Source organism: Struthio camelus, chromosome 4 (assembly GCF_040807025.1).
Source record: "Struthio camelus isolate bStrCam1 chromosome 4, bStrCam1.hap1, whole genome shotgun sequence".
Classification (NCBI taxonomy): domain Eukaryota; kingdom Metazoa; phylum Chordata; class Aves; order Struthioniformes; family Struthionidae; genus Struthio; species Struthio camelus.
In genome coordinates, this window is record NC_090945.1 from 74942860 (window position 1) to 74961374 (window position 18515).

Consider the following 18515-nt stretch of genomic DNA (forward strand, 5'->3'; position numbering starts at 1 on the left):
GCACACTCCGGTCACCTGCTTCTAAAAGCTTTTGAAACGTCGCAACAATACAGAAGGAACCAATGGTGCAATGGGTTGTCTGCTGAGGCAGACGAGGAAGCCAGAAGATACATTGCTCAGGTCTCTCCTGATTCTGCTACTTCTAATTCTAGTATTCTGATACAAAGGTTTTTTTGTAGGGATTAAGTTAACACATAATATGACAGGTACATCATAGAGGTGAAATTGGTAGCTAACTGCTCTGTTGGAGATTAGATTGAAACTCTCATGTCCTTGCGACACATTCAGGTTCCCGCAGTGCTTTTGCCATCCCTCAGCTTTCCGGGCATGGCCACAGCCTCTGGAGACGCTCTCTCTTCTCCCTGCTGGGGTGGGCCTGCCCCCGGGGCCTGGCTGCCCACTAAATCTGAGCACACAGGACTTCGTGTGCTCTCTGCACCTCCACTTCGTCTCAGGCCCACAAGCCCGAGGCCGCCCTCAGAAAACAGCACAGGCACAAGCTTAGATTTTTTTTCAGGGGAAGAAAATAGTAGGCAGTTATTTAAATATGGTACATATGCAGTATATAGTATATAATACAACACACTATATCTATACATACATACATACATACATATATATATATATATAGCTATAGCATAGATAATATACAGATTAGTCAGTCTAGAGATGCTGGGTTTTTGTTTTTTTGAGCCATCATCATGCCTAAGGAGAAAGCAGAAAACTAGATACGCATTGAAGTTACGTTTGGAAAGTCACATGTGTTCTTTTGTTATTTTCTACACTACGTAAATCATCATGAATCTGTGGGGAAGGCCTTTACAGGTACCACGAGGAGACAATACTTCCACATCAGAATTTACAGCTTAGCAAAACTGTTTAACTTGCAGTGGCTCATGACCGAACTCCAAGCACGTCAGTGATAAGACTAACTGACTGGAATAGTCCAAGGTCCTTAAAATAAGAATGAACAAGCAGAACAGCCAAAAATAAAAAGCTTTCTTAGAGTATTAAGTAGTACAGTACCTGCGAGGCAGATCCCTTCCCCACAGCAGAGGTATTAGTGACAGACTGAGCAGAAGACAGATTGGAGGAGACAGGATGTTTGTAATGGTTAGAGGATAGTTTGTCAGCAGATAACCTATTGGTTTTCCTGTCAGCTGATGGATAGCGCGCAAAGATTTTTGGAGACGGCAAGTTATCGTACAGGCCTGCGTTATCATAAAGCATTTCTTCTCCAATGTTCCTGCTACGAGAAGTAGGAAAGCCATCTTCTGGTTCCCACTGCAACACACATACTTTTGCAGTTAGTAAACAATGCACCATGCAGCACCTCAGTGAAATTAAACATTAGTAAGTTCTTTGACCACAGAAAGCCCTTTATGTTTAGCAAGCATAGCCTTATCACTTAAACTGGAGCCAAACTACCTGGAAAAGTGCGAGGGGGACACAGTGTGGAAAGGAAGCGCTCTGTTACATGTCTCATAACCTCAGTCCTTTGCATCTTCTGTTGCACGAGCAAGGCAGTACTATCCTACCACCCTTACTATTTCATAGACTGTATTTTTAATCGCTCACTCTAACACTGAAGGGGCACATACTCTTTCCTTCTTTAAGCAGAATAAGCTGGCAACGGGATTCACATGGGCTATGCAGATGAACCTGTAAGATTACATCTGGTACGTGATTTGTTAAAAGCAATATGGCCTAACAGCAGAAGCCAAGAGGGTTTTTCCTTGTTTGGGTTTTTTTTTTCTTCAGGCTATATGTCTTTCCAGTGTATACCAGCTGCTGGTATGCCAGTATTCTATTTTATTTGCTGGAAAATTATTATTCTGAGCTAACTATCTAAAATAGCTACAGGCCATTTCCTCCTTTTTTTTCAGAAAAATGGAAAGCTCAACAACAATACCCCAGTGATTCATTCAATTAATCTTAAAAGAAACCATGAGTCTGGCTGCCAAATATCCTTCCTTAATCCATCCTGGCCGTGGCAACATACTTCTCATATGAAGGCTTAAGCACATCCAAGTACTGCAGATCCGGACTGCTCACCACACATGCTGTTGTGTGTTGTTCCCCAGAGAGGCTTCTCTACCATCTTTCTGACATTATTATGACATGACTGAAGATTGTACTTGCAGGTTGCTTAATAATTTTGAATTTCTGTGAATTCTCTGAGAGTTCAGCCTTTGCGAAGGCCTTTAGGAAGCAGCCCAAACTGAGAGGTGACACGAGCTGCAGCAGCCCTCTAAATCCTCTTAGGGACCACATGCTACTATGGGTTAATATCAATTATGTGTTAAACCTTATTACACATCTGCCTAAGATCAGCTCTGCAAATGATGAAGACGGAAATGACCCCTGAGGTCCTCTGGGAAAAGCGGTACGTGGTGTCGAAAGTCATACAGCCCTGGGACAGAAAGCCTTTCTTGCAATGAACATCAACAAGTGTCTGGCGGTAACTGAGTCGTTAACTTTGCCAGGTCTGGTATGATCTAAAAAAATACCCCCTTAAGTCAGTACTATACTCAAGGAGTTGGCAATGAATCATCAGCCGGCAACTGCTTTCTAAATACATGTTGGCTCGTGTGCAGGTTAATGTACACAATATGTCCCCCACCCCTAATACTCTGTAGGTGTGAGAGAAGTTTGCAGTTCCCAATCAAAAAAATAAAGAGTTCATTTGGAAACTGCCCAGTGGTGCTTTTTAGATAATATAATTTTCAGATGTCCATGCAGTCAACACATGCAAACCATTTGTCCCATGCAAATTAAATTCTTACCGATCCATTTATGCAGGGAACATCATCGTAATGAAGTGCCATTCCACTTGGACATGCGTAGCCGTTGGCAGTGCTTCCCCGATACGGATTTGTAGATATAACTCGCCTGTTCATAAAACTGAATAAGGCAAAATAAAAAATAATAAAAACCAGCACTTGAACCTAAATCTAAATGATGATTCAATGGTATGTTCCCTGTATCTGATTATATAGCCTGGAAGCACAGATTTTCTCACTTTCTGCAGGAAAGCTGAGGACAGTTTTCCTTCCTTCCTTTGCTACTCACATGTTGCTGCTAGCAGCACCATATGCTATCACAACGTATGTTTCTGTACTGTATTCTTACAGCGGGGATAAGACTGCGAGAAAGCCAGGATGGCAACAGCTGTAACTACTCAGTGGCATGTTTACAGGGGAACCTGCTAATCCAAGTTATAAGCCAGCCTGCCAGTGTCCCATAAAAGTTTCCTTGTTGTCTGTATCGGGGACAAGCAGGTGTTTCTCAGTGCATGCATGTGCAGGGGGGACGTGCACTTCGGAATCTGGAGAAACAATAATCAAATACTGCAAAAATTTGAGGAAAGTGGAACTTAGATGAAATTCAGTCAACTTTTCAATCAAAATTTGCTGAACATTTTATTCTCCAAATTCTGGGGGTTTTTCATGTCCATATCTGAACTTTTGGCTGGGAAGAGTTTACACAATGGTGCAAACTGGATTCCCGGCTTGCTTTTCTGCAATTACTTTATATGCACCTTGTTGCTATGCACAGCGGATCCGAGCCCTCTGAAAACATCAGAAGGATATACATTTTTCTTTCTTTTTTTTCCTCTTCCCAAATTCTGGAGTGTAGCCTGTTTTACTGGAATTCTGCAGAACACATGCAAAATGTCACCAACTGCAACAGGCTCTGTGTTGAGAGCAAAGCTCTAACAACTGCAGAATCTGGCCCAATAGCGATAACTGCGTTAAGGGCGAGTTTTCCTTTCAAGCAGCCTCTGAAATGCAAGGAGGTACACAGTGAGATCCCAAATAATTCCTACAGATGCAGGTAGACATGAATGGGAAAACAAAGACTTCCACCCCCAAACAATGGAACTATTCAGGCTCTGTGCTGACATTCATAAAATACGATAAAGCCCTCCTAAAGCAGAGTGGGTCGTTTGTAGTGCTGGCCAGAAGTCAAGAATTTTGTGGTTTCAACATTAGCTTTCTTTCGGTGTTGGAATAACATCGAGCTCATTGAATTTCTTGCGCAGAGGGAGACAGGCCTCATCCAGCTATTGTTCACCTGAGCCGTGGGAGAGGCGGGCTCACCAGGGGGATGAACCTGCCCGGGTTGGTGCGAGCCTTTTACGTCTGCCCCCTCCCAGATGGAGGCACTGGACTAAGGCAGTGGAATAATGACTAGGCAGAAGGATTTCTTATCCTCGTAAAACAGACCAACCAACAAACAACAAAAAGCCTAGGATAGATAAACATGTTTTTAATTTCATCATATCTCATCTTCTGTTATACATTATTAAAGGGCTGCTCATCCTAATGAAGAGCACTAAAGTCTTTCTGGTTAGTCTGAAGGATTACATTTGCAGTTGCTATTATGTATTTTCTATTTAATAGCGTCATTGAGAGTGATGCGTGATAAGTGTCTGAAAACTGAGATACTGATTAATGACATCTCTTGCACCTGCAATAACTACTTCCACCTCCAAAAGAAGCTAACATTTATCATGTATCTGCAAGTACTAAACCACAGTTCACTAAGCCTCATTAACCCTGTTTACAGATGCATCCATGTAAGCTAATTTTATTCTAAACCTGCTAGATGGGAAAGCAAATAGAAAAAAAAAACTGTTTGGAAACAATTTTTCTTCAGTCTTTGCAAGAAACCTAATGATTTACGTAAAGAAGATCTTATTAATGGAGAGCCAATCGTTTGGCACAGCATTACTCTCAGCAAAAGAATAATCATTAAACCTGATGTGATTTAATGATAATCAAATCTTTAATGATTACTGCAATCAATTTAAAATATAGCTATTCATTCTATGAAAGACTGTCAATAGTATTTCATTAACACTTCAGTATCACTGTCATTTCTCCTAATTTTCCAGAAGCAGCTAAAAACCAGAAGACAGCTTTTCTAGCTGCTTTTTGACAAGCCACTGCAGTCTTTTTAAAGACACCCGATGAATGTGAACAACTTCTTAATGGGGGAATTTTGCTATTTTGCAAGTTAAGTTAAGTTTGACATTCCTTCCTAATATGTGGTCTAGTTGTGTATGCTTTTTCACTTGGCTCCAATTGATATCACATTTGTTCAGAAAAGGAAAGCCGAGCAGTATTAGGGGGAAAAGGTTTCCATCCTATTTCTTTCTTAAATGTGGTTAGTGCTAGATGCTGACTGAAGCAGATACATGTCAACACAGGAAACACTTCTTGAGTCCCATTGACTTCAAAACAAATACTAACAGAAGCCTATAAGCTAAATGAGTTTTATTCTCTCAGAATTGTTTGGCTTTCACAAAACTGGGATCGTGATAACACTGAGCCAATCACTTTGATTTCTATCAGAAGTCATTCAACCTAGATCCTGAATGAGGCTGCACATTTTCCCACGCTAAAGCTCTCTAAACGCTTAGCTAATGCAGGAACTTTTGGAAAACTCCACAGCCTTTTGCCTTTTCAGTACTTTCAGTCCGTTTAAATTTACGATGAGCCGATAGGGTGTGATTCTCTGATGTATTATTAAGTCAGTCGAATTATAAATGTGTGTGGAGAGCCTCATTTCCGAGAGCGCGGAGCAAGCCTACCACCTCACAGGAGGACACCTTAGCAAAAACTGTCTTGTCAGGCAACCTGCTTCTGACCCTGACAAGTGAAACCACTTGGTATGGCTGCAGCAGGGGATCCCAGATGTCCCAAGTACTCATTCGCGCTAGACTGCTACACAATCTAATGTAGCCAAGGAAAAACGATAGTCTCTTCCCACCAAATACTGATTTAATGCATGAATTGATTTGAACACTTAAATCACTGCGTAGATGCTAAGCATGCATTGCTTTCTTACTACATGACGTAGGATCTGTGATGAGGCATTCACTGCACTGGTCCATGCTGGGCCTATATAGTGCCTCTCAAATTCCACCTCCAAAATCAAAATTCAAACATAAATTGGACTGGTGTGAACTTGATTAATTTTTTAATTAATCAAAAAAGAACTTCAGAAGCTAACACTGAGACTGTGGCTATCCAAGCCTTATATTCGCTACACATTTGCAGCGGTTCTGTTCAGATACAAATACAGCCGGGGGTAAACTAACGTAATCTAGGTAGCCGTGAAATTACTTAAATTTCAGCACATTTGTCCTTTTCCAGTGACAGTTCTAAGACTTTAGGCAAAATAGGGGAGTAAAATACAGCACTGAGTAAGTAGCCTTCCTGAAAAAAGAGAGTAAAGATTTGAAAAAAGTTGGCTATCATCATCTGCATTTTTTACAGAACTTAGCAGGATGCCAACAAGATAATCTTAAACACATCTGAGCCGCTGAGACACTTCAGGAGTTCACTCTCTGGCAAAGGAGGGAACTTTGATAAGCTGCCTTGGCACGAGAGTTAACAAAAGGACAGAAATTCCCACAGTACTGAAAACAGCCTGGTTAGTTGAACACGTCTTACCAGAAGGTCTGTTTTGCAGCCTGGATGACACTCGCAGTCATTTCCACGTCAATGTAGTCATAGTGCAGGGCTCCGGGGTCTGTGGACGACCCAGTTTCAGCCAGCAAAATCCCAATCCATCTGCCCATGTCTTCAGATGATGATGCCTACAAGGAGAGGGGAAGAGCGTATGTAAAGTCCGCAATCTGCCACTGAACTGAAGGCGTTTTTAACGTTATTTCAAAACTGCGCATTTTTCTTGGCTAATAAAGTGCTACCATGTTGCATGAGATGCTCTGGTTTCTCTGTGTTGAACTCCTGAAAAACGGGACTTTCATTAAATTTGCTTTGCTATGAGGAGTGCACTTTGAGTAAGCTATGTGCTCATCAGTTATGATGTAATACTAAGTGGGAAATCTTCAGAAAAGAAGAAAAAATAACTATAGAGGTTAATGAATTGACATTCGTGTCACACTTACATTAGATGTGAGAAAACTGAAAACTATGACAGCATTATTTTCCTATGCTAGGCTGGGGGATTTTAGTTAGGATGACTCCTGTCGAGAAAATGTAACGCTTAGTAGAAAAAAAGGAAAAGAAAATGATGAAATACTAGAAGGAATATTAGGGTTTTCTTTTTCATTTCAATATATTTGTCTGCTTGATGGTATTTATTTTCCTAATGGCACAAGTACAAACATGATTACTGTTACAATTAATTTTTAAAATTCCATATTTCACCTCAACTCACAAATTGCAAAGCTAAACAGTAACAAAATAAATAACGGAAAAAAGGCAGGAGAAGAAGGAAAGCGTGTGGTTTCTACAGGAACTTCTAAATTTCCACTTTCTTTTTTAATATTTCACCACTTTTTAGAGTGCATTGAATTGCCACACGGTCTTTCAAATTCTCTGAAGCGCTCACATGTAATAGACCTTGTTCCAACGACAAGAGACTAACGTGACCTGTGCTTGGAAACCCAGAGCATTCAAAGTCCTGCCCCTGAAAATGAAAGGTTGCCTCCTCCTATAGTTCCATTACACTTGGCTTTGAGTGTCTTCTTATTTCAGCTTGCCAAATAAAATCAAAAAAGGAAAAAAAAAAATATCATGGACCACTTTTCATAGCCCAAGTTTAACAAGGTATGAAAAGGAATACATTTTTTTTCTCCAATTTTTTAGTTTCCTGTTGACTTTTCAGTTACATCATGCCCTTGAATTTGTTGCAGAGAAGTTAAATGCAGTAACTGGACAGGGACAGAGCCACTGAATGCAGTGGCAGTCCCAGATCAGACTGGTTTCACATACCAGCTTGCCTGGCCTGTCACCAGCAGCTGCCATCAGCCCTTTGAACTGGGATCCCAAAGTTTTGAGTATTTCCCCAGCTTAGGTTATTAGTTTTCTGGGCTGCACTGGACTGTGACTGTCCTCTTCTCTGTTCCCACTCCTCTAGCAACGGAGTTACTGTGCACGTAATGCAGACGATGGTATGACCTTGGCAGCGGTAAGAGGGTGTCCACGTATGTATGGACATGTCTTTACACATGTGGTGTGTAAGGAGATTCACCAGGTGGCTGGCATACAGCAGTTTTTTACCTTGAGATAGAATGAGAATCCTACAAGTGACTCAAACAGGTAGCAGACAGAAATGAGAGTTAAGAGCCCAAGAGTTTCCATCAACAGTGATGCATTAATTAGTTAATCACAGCTAAGGTATTTACCTCAAGTAGGTATATCCCTAGTATGAAAGTGTGCCTACGGAAGGAGCACAGATATTTCAGTAACAGGTCAAGGGAAGGACAGAACAGAGAGGCACGGTGGAAACATCTCACTGAAGCTTTCTGAACTGCAGTATGGGATTTGTCCCTAAATCTCTACTCTTTCTTTGCCCACAAATCTTAATTTCTTTTCCCTCCAGTATTTAGTACCCAGCTCCACAACAACATTATTCTAAAGGTTTTCTGAAAGGTGAGGTTGTATGAAAAGGCTCCTCTAAGTTAGCTTGTGGGTGTCCATAGGAAACATAGCGTTAACAGCCACTGCACCTCGAGCACGGCAACCTCCTGCCCGTTTCGAAGCAGCCGGAAGGTCAGGGGATGCTTGGAATCCAGCCCTGGAATGACCTCGCAGCCGCGGAGAGGGATGGAAACTATGTGGGTCTTCAGATCTGTCCTGTCCTTGTGGAAAATGAGCTTATTGTCTTTCACTCTGCACCAGCGCTCACGCCAGCGGTTATTTGAGAGCACGTTGAGATATCCTGCAATAAAATGAAACGGGAGATATTTGATTTTGATAACTGTGGCTGCCCAAAATTTTCTAGGGGAAACCAATCACAGCTGTTAATATATGATTTGGTGATGAGCTAGTTCCTGTTAATATCGAAAATCAGTTTCTTAAAGACCGAAACTTCACCCACTCAACGCCAATCCCTTCTGCTTTGCCAGGAGGAAGAGACTAGCGTAGGCAGCTTCTCATGTTGATTATCCCATTCTAATTTCATTTAGAAAGAAGAATGCACCTCGCATTTGCAATCTGCAGGAGCATTTTTAAAACAGAATTTAACAGATGCCTATTGATGCCAATGACAATTTAAAAAATATCGTTTTAAAAATCAAGAAGCAAATATATATGAAATTTAGCTAAACTTTACAACTAAAGCTTTAAATAAATTTTTTTGTCTCACAGGTAATATGCTACCCTTATAACAAATCAAAATTTCACAAATAAATTGCCTTTTAAAAAAACCCTACTCTTCTTATGTTTACAAACACAAGGTCTAGGCAAAAAATGTCAGTAAATGGACAGTGTTTTTCCTCCTCTGTCCCACAGCAACCGTCATCCCAGACTCAAACTTTAAAATCAAGACAATGCATAATTTTGCTGCCTCATTTAGTTTGGAAATTTAAAAAAAAGATTGTTTCATTTCGGTTCCCCATTACAAATGGTACACGAATTCAGCATGTTGATGTGCCGTAATATCTTGCACGGGCCAGGATTTATATAAAATATTTATCTTTTTTCTCATGTCTGATCTTTATTTAAGCGCTTAATCATGCTGGACAGCTATCTCCTTGGTTTTCATTAAAACTATGACTTGTCATCTATTTTTTCTGGATTTCCCTTCCAACATTATGGTTCCAATCTCAAAGCTTGATCCAACAGGATATGGCAGATCAGAAGTGTGCACATCCTGGAAGGTGCCATAAAAAAAGGAGGAGGATGTGCATAATCCTGTGATTCTGGCTCCTTGCGATGATCAAATTCTCCAGCTTTCCTCCCTCCTCCTACAACAAAACCTGCAGAGCTGTGCATTAAAACAACATAATCCCGAGAAATGCAAAAGCCTTCACGTGCAAGCCAGCTGGCTTGTTTTGGAGGGATAGTTCCTTTTTTTTCAGACAATTTCTTTTTCCTTCTTCTCCCACTGCACCTCTCAGACAAGCACTTCCAGGCCCTCATACTTCATCTGAATTAAGTAGGACCCCACGCTTTTCCTCCCAAACATCCCTACTTAAACCTTCAACAGCTGATGTGCCCAGCACGCCTTGTGTGTGTTCCCAGTTGGGGCATTAGCAGTTCAGCTTAGCCCAGGCAGCCAAAGAGAAATGCTGCTGTGTGAAGAGTCTTCCTTGAGACTCAGGGCGCAGGTGGGTTTCCATTTCCATTCCGGCTGTGTGTCCCCTGCAGACCCCGCCATGCCTTTCCCTTTGTTCTTGGGAGGCAGCGCACTAACGGGAAAAGCCCTTAACTATGGAGCAACCTCCCAGAGGGCATTGCACTGAGCCAAATTTCTGATCTTCTGCAGAGACTTCCTGCAATGACCAAAGCCTAGGAACTTACATATTTTTCTATAAAACCCGCAAGTGGTGTTGAGTAGAGCCAAACGCAGACAATAGTAATGGCTATATTTATGCCCAGATCCTAGATAATGATAGAAATACTATGAATTGGGTTGTACAGCTGTGGTTAACGTCTCACATAATACAGAATAATCAACAGACTATGAGACCCAAGAAGTTCAAGCTTTTAGGGAAGCCAGATGCTTCAGAAGTCACATCTGGCTGGACACAGCTTTTCCCAGCTGTTCTTTCGGTTAATAAATCACATCTCTACTTAGCTGATGCATAGACATGTACATGCACGCTTATTTAAGCAAAGATTGCTTATGTGAATGATTCCCAAACTGTGGCTTGAGAGCCACCTGTGATCCGTGAAGTTCTCGCTGGTGCTCCACGGATCTGCTTTTCTCACACGGGAAAACATTTATTGTGCTTCATGCAACCAAGAGTTCTGGCAGCTGCTGTCTAATCACAGCTTTCTGGGTTTCCTGAAGTTTTCCCAGTCAATTAAAAGGGAAAAGCTAATCCCTGACTTTATACAGAATACTGTGCAACCGCTTCACAGCTTTCTTTCCACAGGATTTCTTGGGGGTGGATGGGTTGGCAGAAGGGTGGGTTCAACCTTGTTCACATATGGAAGTGTTAGTTAATACTGGAGCATCAGAAGGCATATCAGGGAATGTAGCTACGTTGCATTGTTTGAAAACACCAGAGCTGTGACAACACCAGCTATACGTATTACGCAAAGTCCTGAATAGTGGGCAAACATTAACAGCTAAGATGCAAAACGTAAGCAAGAAGGTTATCATATTTTCTGCATGCCTTTAAATATACGTTCTTGCTGTTACCAAGCACTACAGTTGTCTTAAGGTTTCTTTAACATCAGTAGTTGAAATAGTCTACAAGAAATTTGTTTCGCCCAATATGTATCAGTTTAGGAACCCAGAACTAATGGGATCACTTTGGCTGCGGCTGGTCCACCGCTGTCATGATTGCCATCACGTATAACCTCAGTAAGATCCAGCATAAAAGCACCTCTGTTCACAAGAACTGTTTTCTATTTTCAGCCTACGTTTATTTTATAATCCAGCCTATATTCATTTTATGTCCGTTAGTTTGGAAATTATCCTTGTGTTTTAGTAGCTCCTGTTTCTTTCTGCTGTTGGTCCACATTTCTCCTCCCCGCCACCTTCCCTGCAGAGAGCAGTGATACTCTTTCTTAGCCTATGCTATCATTGTGCAAGAGAGACATGGCACTACTGGAGAGAGTCCAGTGGAGGGCTACCAAGATGATGAGGGGACTGGAGCACCTCTCCTGTGAAGAAAGGCTGCGAGAGCTGGGCCTGTTCAGCCTGGAGAAGAGAAGACTGAGAGGCGATCTCATCAGTGTCTACAAGTATCTGAAGGGGGGGGGTGTCAAGAGGATGAGGCCAGACTCTTCTCCGTGGTGCCCAGCGACAGGACAAGAGGCAATGGGCAGAAACTGAAACACTGGCACATGCTGCATCTGAAATGAGAAAAAATTTCTTTCCTGTGAGGGTGACAGAGCACTGGACCAGAGAGGTAGTGGAGTCTCCTTCCCCAGAGATATTCAAAAGCCGCCTGGACGCAATCCTGGGAAATATGCTCCAGAGGACCCTGCTTGAGCAGGGGGGGTTGGACCAGATGATCTCCAGAGGTCCCTTCCAACCTTGGCCATTCTGTGATTCTGTGATTTTATTAAATAATTCAAGCTCTTTAAGTCCCTTCTCAAATGACAGGCTCTTGATTATTCTGCCCCTCTTTCACTCTGAGTGCATCTTTCTGATGTTGGGGTAACAATCAAAGCAGATAAACATATATGAATTTCTAGGCTACAATTTTATAAAGTTTTAGTTGCAAAGTGCATGTAAGACTCAAAGAGAAAAATCTCTTACCACATGTTGGAACATCTTCTTCAGCTGATGAGGTCTGCTCATCTGTTGATGGCTTTTTCTTTCCTAAACCGATGATCTTGGTTATTTTTTTCCCTGTTACTTTAGTCACTGTGCCCTTGGCCTCTGATTTTGAACTTTTTTTCCTTTTCACTGTAAAGGAAGCAAAAGTGTACATTTTAGTGTGTTTGAATAAACTGATGAATAGGGAGAACCTGAATTAAAATGACAGTTCAAACAAACAATCCTCTGCAAAATGCACATTCAGAGTAAAGTTGCAGTCTGTAATGAGATACACATTTATATGCCCTCGTTAATACTGATACCTATAAATACCTTTCATCCTATTGAAAACATGGCATATGAAAGGACAAGGAAAACAAAAAATTAGGCTTGTGTTTTATCTAATCTACTCAATCTGAAAGACTCTTTCCAGAGCAGTCATCACCTAATTTATCAGCATAATTAATCCACCTGTATGTAAATTACTTATTTACCTCATATATGTAAGAATAAAAATCCAATTGGATGATCATTCATTGGTCCCAAGCATTTATCTCAAAACACTTCAAGGATTAAGTATTTAACAAATGGCTTTGCCATTTACATTAGGTTAAGGTAATCACAGTGGGCCTTGTGGAAAGACAAGTAGTATATTCACATAATCATTTTTCATGTAAAAAAAGTAGCTATTAACAATTAAATTAGTGGGAACAGGACAATGATTAGAAGTCAGTACTTTTTACGATCATGCAGACTTAAAAGGAAAAGCTGCACAGAAAGAAGAGACTCTGCTAATATCCAGTTCAGGTTTTCATAAACTTAGTATGTTACTTGCAACATTCTGGCTCTAGGCCCTGAGGTATATTGAATTACTGAAGGTAACAGGGCCAAGACCGGGGACAAAATTTTTGCAAATGCCTAGCTGACTAAAATCCTAACTAACTCATTGAAAAGAAAAAAAAAATGCTAAGAGTAAATAGAATCAGAAAGAAACTTATTTGCAAAACAGAACAAATGAAGTGAACTTCATTTCAGAAAAAAAATTCAGATAGTGGTCTGGATTTCATCAACAGAGCTAAAGTCGGTTTGTTAAATGACCGAACTGTTACTGAATTTATCCAGGAACTTAACCTGATTTATGATTTTGATGAAAAATACAATAGGACTTGTTACTGTGACTGAGTGGCTATTAAGTTTTGCCCTGACAGAACAATTCCCTTTGCACTTCCCCCCAGAATATTTAGCAGTTGTGGACTTGAGCAGAAGCGAGTTAAAAAAAGGACAAAATGTTTACATGAAAAATGATTATGTGAATTGATGAACTGGGATGAAGCATGCTCTGAAAACAGGAACGGTTTGGAAGCCGCAGTGGCATAATTTGTCATATTTAGTTTAATTGTCAGCAAACTTGGAAAATCATTAGAAAGTGTGCCTGCAGCTAAGCAAGACTGGACAAATCTGTCACCTGCCACATGCAGTTTTGAGGTGGGGGGGGGAGGCTGGTTTTCAGGTGCAGACTGCAGTTAATCAGCAAATAGCAATATAGCAATTAGTGTGTGCAAGCAAAAGTCATAGTTTCTCCTTCCTGAAGGATGGTTGTTCACAGCTTTTTTGGTGCTCTCCAGACATGCAAGGAGCTCCCAGGCTCTAGGGAGGAAGGACAGCCCAGTGCTCTTCACCCTCCACCTGTGAGAGCCCCTGAAGGCAGCACTTGGCTGGAGATGGGTTTTTGGCCCGCTCAGCCGCAGCCTAGGGACATCCACAGCTGCAGCGTGGAGAAGAGAAAAGTGTCTATGTGTATTGCGGTTTGGGAATAAATTCCCATGCTCCCTGCAGGCCAAAGAGAATCGATCTTTCTAAGAGGGACAGACAACCAAAGGAGGCTTTCTCATGGCCATGCACAGCCAGGGGAATTAGCCCGTTCTTATACGTCCTGTCTTTCATTTGCATGTTTTTTTTTATTCTGCCGTAGAAGAGAGAGGCAGCAGAAATGAGGCCTTTATGACTTCATCTTTGGGAGTCTAGGGAATACACTTATTGCCCAATTGTAAGAGATTTTTGTCAAAAAACCCTTTTCTTCTCATTTCCTTCCCCACAGCAAAACAAGAAGCTGGTTAAGGGCAGAGTGAAGGCTGGCCTGCGGGTAAAGTGTGTCGATAACACTCTGTGCACAGAGTCTCTCTTCCCATGTACAGCTAAGTGAGCTCCCATAAGTGTTTCCTTTCTACTGTTTAAAGCCAATTCAAAATATTGTTACCTCATCCAGAACCACTTAACGCGATGCCGAGCATATTTTAATCTCCTTGCAGTCAGTCATTAATGCCTATTACTATTATTACCATACAGTTGAAGGTCAAGGTTTTCAAAAGCAACTGCTATTTTTAATTACCCTACTTGAGACATCTTAGGATGTGCTGGTTTTCCAACAGCGTACGCTCCTTCAAAATGCCTCCAGCTGGGCACCTGAGTCACCAGGCACTTCTGGAGATCCCGGACAGCAAAGCTGCAGCTTTTGTTTCACAGATGTGCTCAGCAGGTTTCAGCACTAAAAACTGTACCGCGATTTGTTTTTGAAAGCTTAGTGGAAGATTTTATAGTGCAAAAACTAACCATATACTGCAACTTCTAGAAATCACAATAACTGACCATGTTTCAGGCTCTTGGGTACGTCACAGAGATCTGCGTGTTCAGGAAATGTTGGAAGAGGATACAAGGAGAAGGAAAAGGAACGGAGTCAAAGGGAGAGACAGCACTGGCACCAACGCCAGTATCGACACATTCTGCTCACTGCAGCTCACATTACCCTTCCTCCCCAAAATGGAAGAAATCCCACGTGGCCAAGAGGAAGGGTAATGGGCCTATAGTGCTTGCCCAAGCTCCCCTGAAACGGAGTGCAATTCTGGACTCAGGAAAAAAGCCAAGTCAAAATTTCTATATTCTACGTCCTTACACTAATTATATTTGTTTTACCTGCACAATAATAACACTGAATGACTTCTGTCACTGCAAAGTTTTAAGGAGTCATACTGGACATAATTTAACTTTCAAGTTAAATAGAATACTAATAAAAATATTTAATGGCATTATTACCTATTTATTTAAAAACATAAATGCCAAACCTCTTCTGCTTCCTATCTTCCTTCTCTCTCTCTCTATGCACATATTATTTACACTAAGCACCTCTGCCTCTGAGACGTACCTTGCTCCTTGCCGTTGCACACCGTAGCGATGCCGTTTTCCACAGCACCTTCCCCATCCGAGCTCGGCCTCTCAGACGACAACTTCTGCATGGGCAAAGAGATTAGTTGATATATCATGTGGTCACCTGAGCCAAAAGCAGTATCATGAGCCCATTTAAAATTATGCTTACTATGAAATAAAACACATTTCAAGCTCTCATCCACTTGGGAGACAAACAGAAGACAGTCAAAAGCTCAGTTTTAGAGGAGTTTTTTTACAGTATTATATAAGCTTTAGAAAAGTACCGTTGAAAGCCTAACCACACATTAAGTCTACATTTGATAGTATAATCAAAACATTTTAAGTTAGATAGATAATCGTAATTCAAAAGATGTTATTACACACAACGTATTCGTAATGCATTTCTAGACTCTGCAATGTTGCTGTTTCTTAATCTGCCAAAGAGTGATAAACAATTACATGGATCAGATAAAACAAACTTTAAACCTATTTCTTTAAAAAATACTTCAGATATGCATATACAATTACAACATACCAGAAAACGATGCATTCCTACATGGTGTAGGAATCAATATTTGCAAAGAAGATATTTATGAAATAAATTTTTAGCACCAATTGTTCCGTAATGGTTGGGTAAGAAATATGGGATGATGTGATATGAAGTTTATGCTGACACAGTTGTGGTAACCACATTCATTACTCATGAGTAGTGAAGCCATGAAGAAGATATGCAGATTATCCCCCAAAAAACCAATGAGAAGTTTTGTTATACGACATCATCTTTTTATGGCATGCGCTTCAGAAAGTAACTCTTCTATGACATTTTTAGTTACTTGGTTAATAATGTGCAGATGTGCAGAAACACACAAATACACCAGCTTGTGGCCTGTGAAATCAGAATATCTGAGCTATCATGGGACATATTTTGCTTAGTTTCCTGGGTATAACACAATATAATACTACTGAGAGCCACGTCTTTACATCAGAAGGGCAGAATTTTGAACAGGAGTTTTGAAATAAAATCTTTGTCAGCAGGACTTTTAAATAGGGCCTTCAGTAAGGTCTGTGCACATGGATGCCTTTGCAGAGTAAAGGTTTAAACAGGAGCCAGAAATGTACTGTTCATTCACTGCAAAGATACTGTCCTTTCTTATTCTTGCTCAAATATCTTGCTGAGTCAAGGGAGCTAAGACAACCATGGCCGAATAGCCAAGTTCCTCCGTGTTACGGCACGAACGCTTGGAAGGGTCTGCCAAAACAGTGACCTCAACAAGCCCAGGGAGCTCTTTAAGAACTAAATTCTCAACAAAAAAGGAAAAGCCTTTCCCTGAAAACTTCCACGTAGTCTCCAGCGATTCTTCCGTGAGCATCACATCCCTGCCTGTTCATCCCTGCCTGGCTTGACAGAGAGCCATCTCCGCGCCACAGCTCGCACATCGTACGCACTTAGTGTGCATGAACTTAAAAAGAAGCTGCTAATGGGTATAAGCCAATCTGCTGTTTTTTCTTGACCAAATCAACAGAAGATGGCAGAAATTTCACATCTGTAGGATCTGTGCAGAAATCCAAATAAATGAAAAGGACAAACGGGCTAAACAGTAGCACAAGTCAGCAGATATTTGCTGAAAATATCCCCCCAAAAATGGTGTAACAAGATAAAGTTAGTGCACCAAATCCAGAAACTAAATTTAACTTCAACTTTGTGATCTGGACACCCCCGGAGCCCTGTGGTGTTTAGTGGTGCCCCATAATAAATAACCATACGGAATTTTGCGTTAGTCCTTCTTGGCAACTTCACCTTTTCCAGTTCTGTCTTGTGCACCGGAGAACTAGACAATGGCCCATCTGAGTCCACAGCTCCAGTGCAGTTGCTGCACACATCTTTTATAACCTTAAGAGACAAGGTAAAATGTATTAATTAATCAACAAATGCAAATCAGAGAAATTATATATGAATGTGAAGGAGAACTGGGAAGGGGAATCACAAAAATATTTACTAGCCCGCAGGTTACAAAAAGCAGCAGTGTGAAAATCTCTCTGCCCGCAGGCAACGTGTTAGGCAGGCTGCCACTACACGAGCCTCTCCGCGTTGCCTCCCGCAGTCATGTCATGCATGACCTGGAGGAGACATAATGTCTAGAGGTGGAAGGTTTCGGTTTCCAGACAAGCTAAGCTCCAAGCATCTCCCGAGTAAAGAAACCGGCAGAATTGCTAATTTCTATGGGCTAGTTTTGCAACATGAACTCAGCTAACACCACCAAATTAACTTCATTATGATGACACAAAAGTGGGATTGGATCCAAGGTCCTGCAAGTCAAAGGACAATAGTTTTGCATAATATGCTACCCAGCTGCTCTTTCTGTTGCTGCTAAAGAACTAATGAAGTACTGATCAACTTACAGTTCATACTAAGCAGTGGTATTCTGTTATATTTTCTTATTATACTTGCACATTGGCATAAAGGTATAGGTCAAAGTAATCGTAAATGTACTCTTGGAATTGGGAATGGCATTACGTCTGCTTTTAAAAAGTTAAATAAAAACTCAGAACCTGGAATGCACTGAGATTTCAACAGAATTTAAAAGGAAGTTCAAAAACTGAAACTACATAAAATAAAAAAACCCAAGACAGACATTCACTTTTGCTGATTCTCAGTGGACATCACTAAGTTTGTTTCTTTAATGAGGTTCCCCCTTTCCAATTATCAGCCCGAATTGCTCATGCTGATGCGAACAGGCCTGGACTCTCAACGCAGGCTCACGCTGAGCGTGTGTTCAGATTCACGCCACGGCCGAGCACGCATACGGACAGCACATATGTTAAGACACATACGGACAGCAGAGCCCGGCCGGCTAAGAAAGGCATCTTCTGCCAGAAGCATTGCAATTGGGCGTGGGAACTTTTCTCTTTACATATTTACATGTTCCTATTCATGTTTACATATTCAGATTTTCCCTTACACTGCTTATCAATCACAGGCATGGTTAGCGGAGAGGAGGCTCTGACCTGCAGAACTCTCAATTCTGGGGAAAACAGTAATTACCTAACTGTTAAAATCCCGATTGCTTTAAACAGCAAGGAAAAGCAAAGCAGCAAACATCATCATCTTAGTTTTA

The 18515-nt window shown here is 41.2% G+C and overlaps 1 protein-coding gene across 5 annotated transcripts in view; it reads right to left on the reverse strand.

Moving 5' to 3' along the window:
- The window catches only part of AFAP1 (actin filament associated protein 1), a 121263-nt gene that overhangs the window by 11700 nt on the left and 91048 nt on the right, over positions 1-18515 (reverse strand). For 3 of the 5 annotated variants that reach the window (XM_068943428.1, XM_068943432.1, XM_068943429.1), the window contains 7 exons: positions 17198-17290; positions 15398-15482; positions 12199-12348; positions 8489-8700; positions 6465-6610; positions 2787-2904; positions 1027-1284 (listed from right to left, as the gene is read on the reverse strand). In XM_068943428.1, coding sequence (XP_068799529.1) covers positions 1027-1284; positions 2787-2904; positions 6465-6610; positions 8489-8700; positions 12199-12348; positions 15398-15482; positions 17198-17290 — 1062 coding nt within the window. The remainder of the gene's footprint in view (positions 1-1026; positions 1285-2786; positions 2905-6464; positions 6611-8488; positions 8701-12198; positions 12349-15397; positions 15483-17197; positions 17291-18515) is intronic. The other 2 variants (XM_068943430.1, XM_068943431.1) reach the window with 1 other exon arrangement.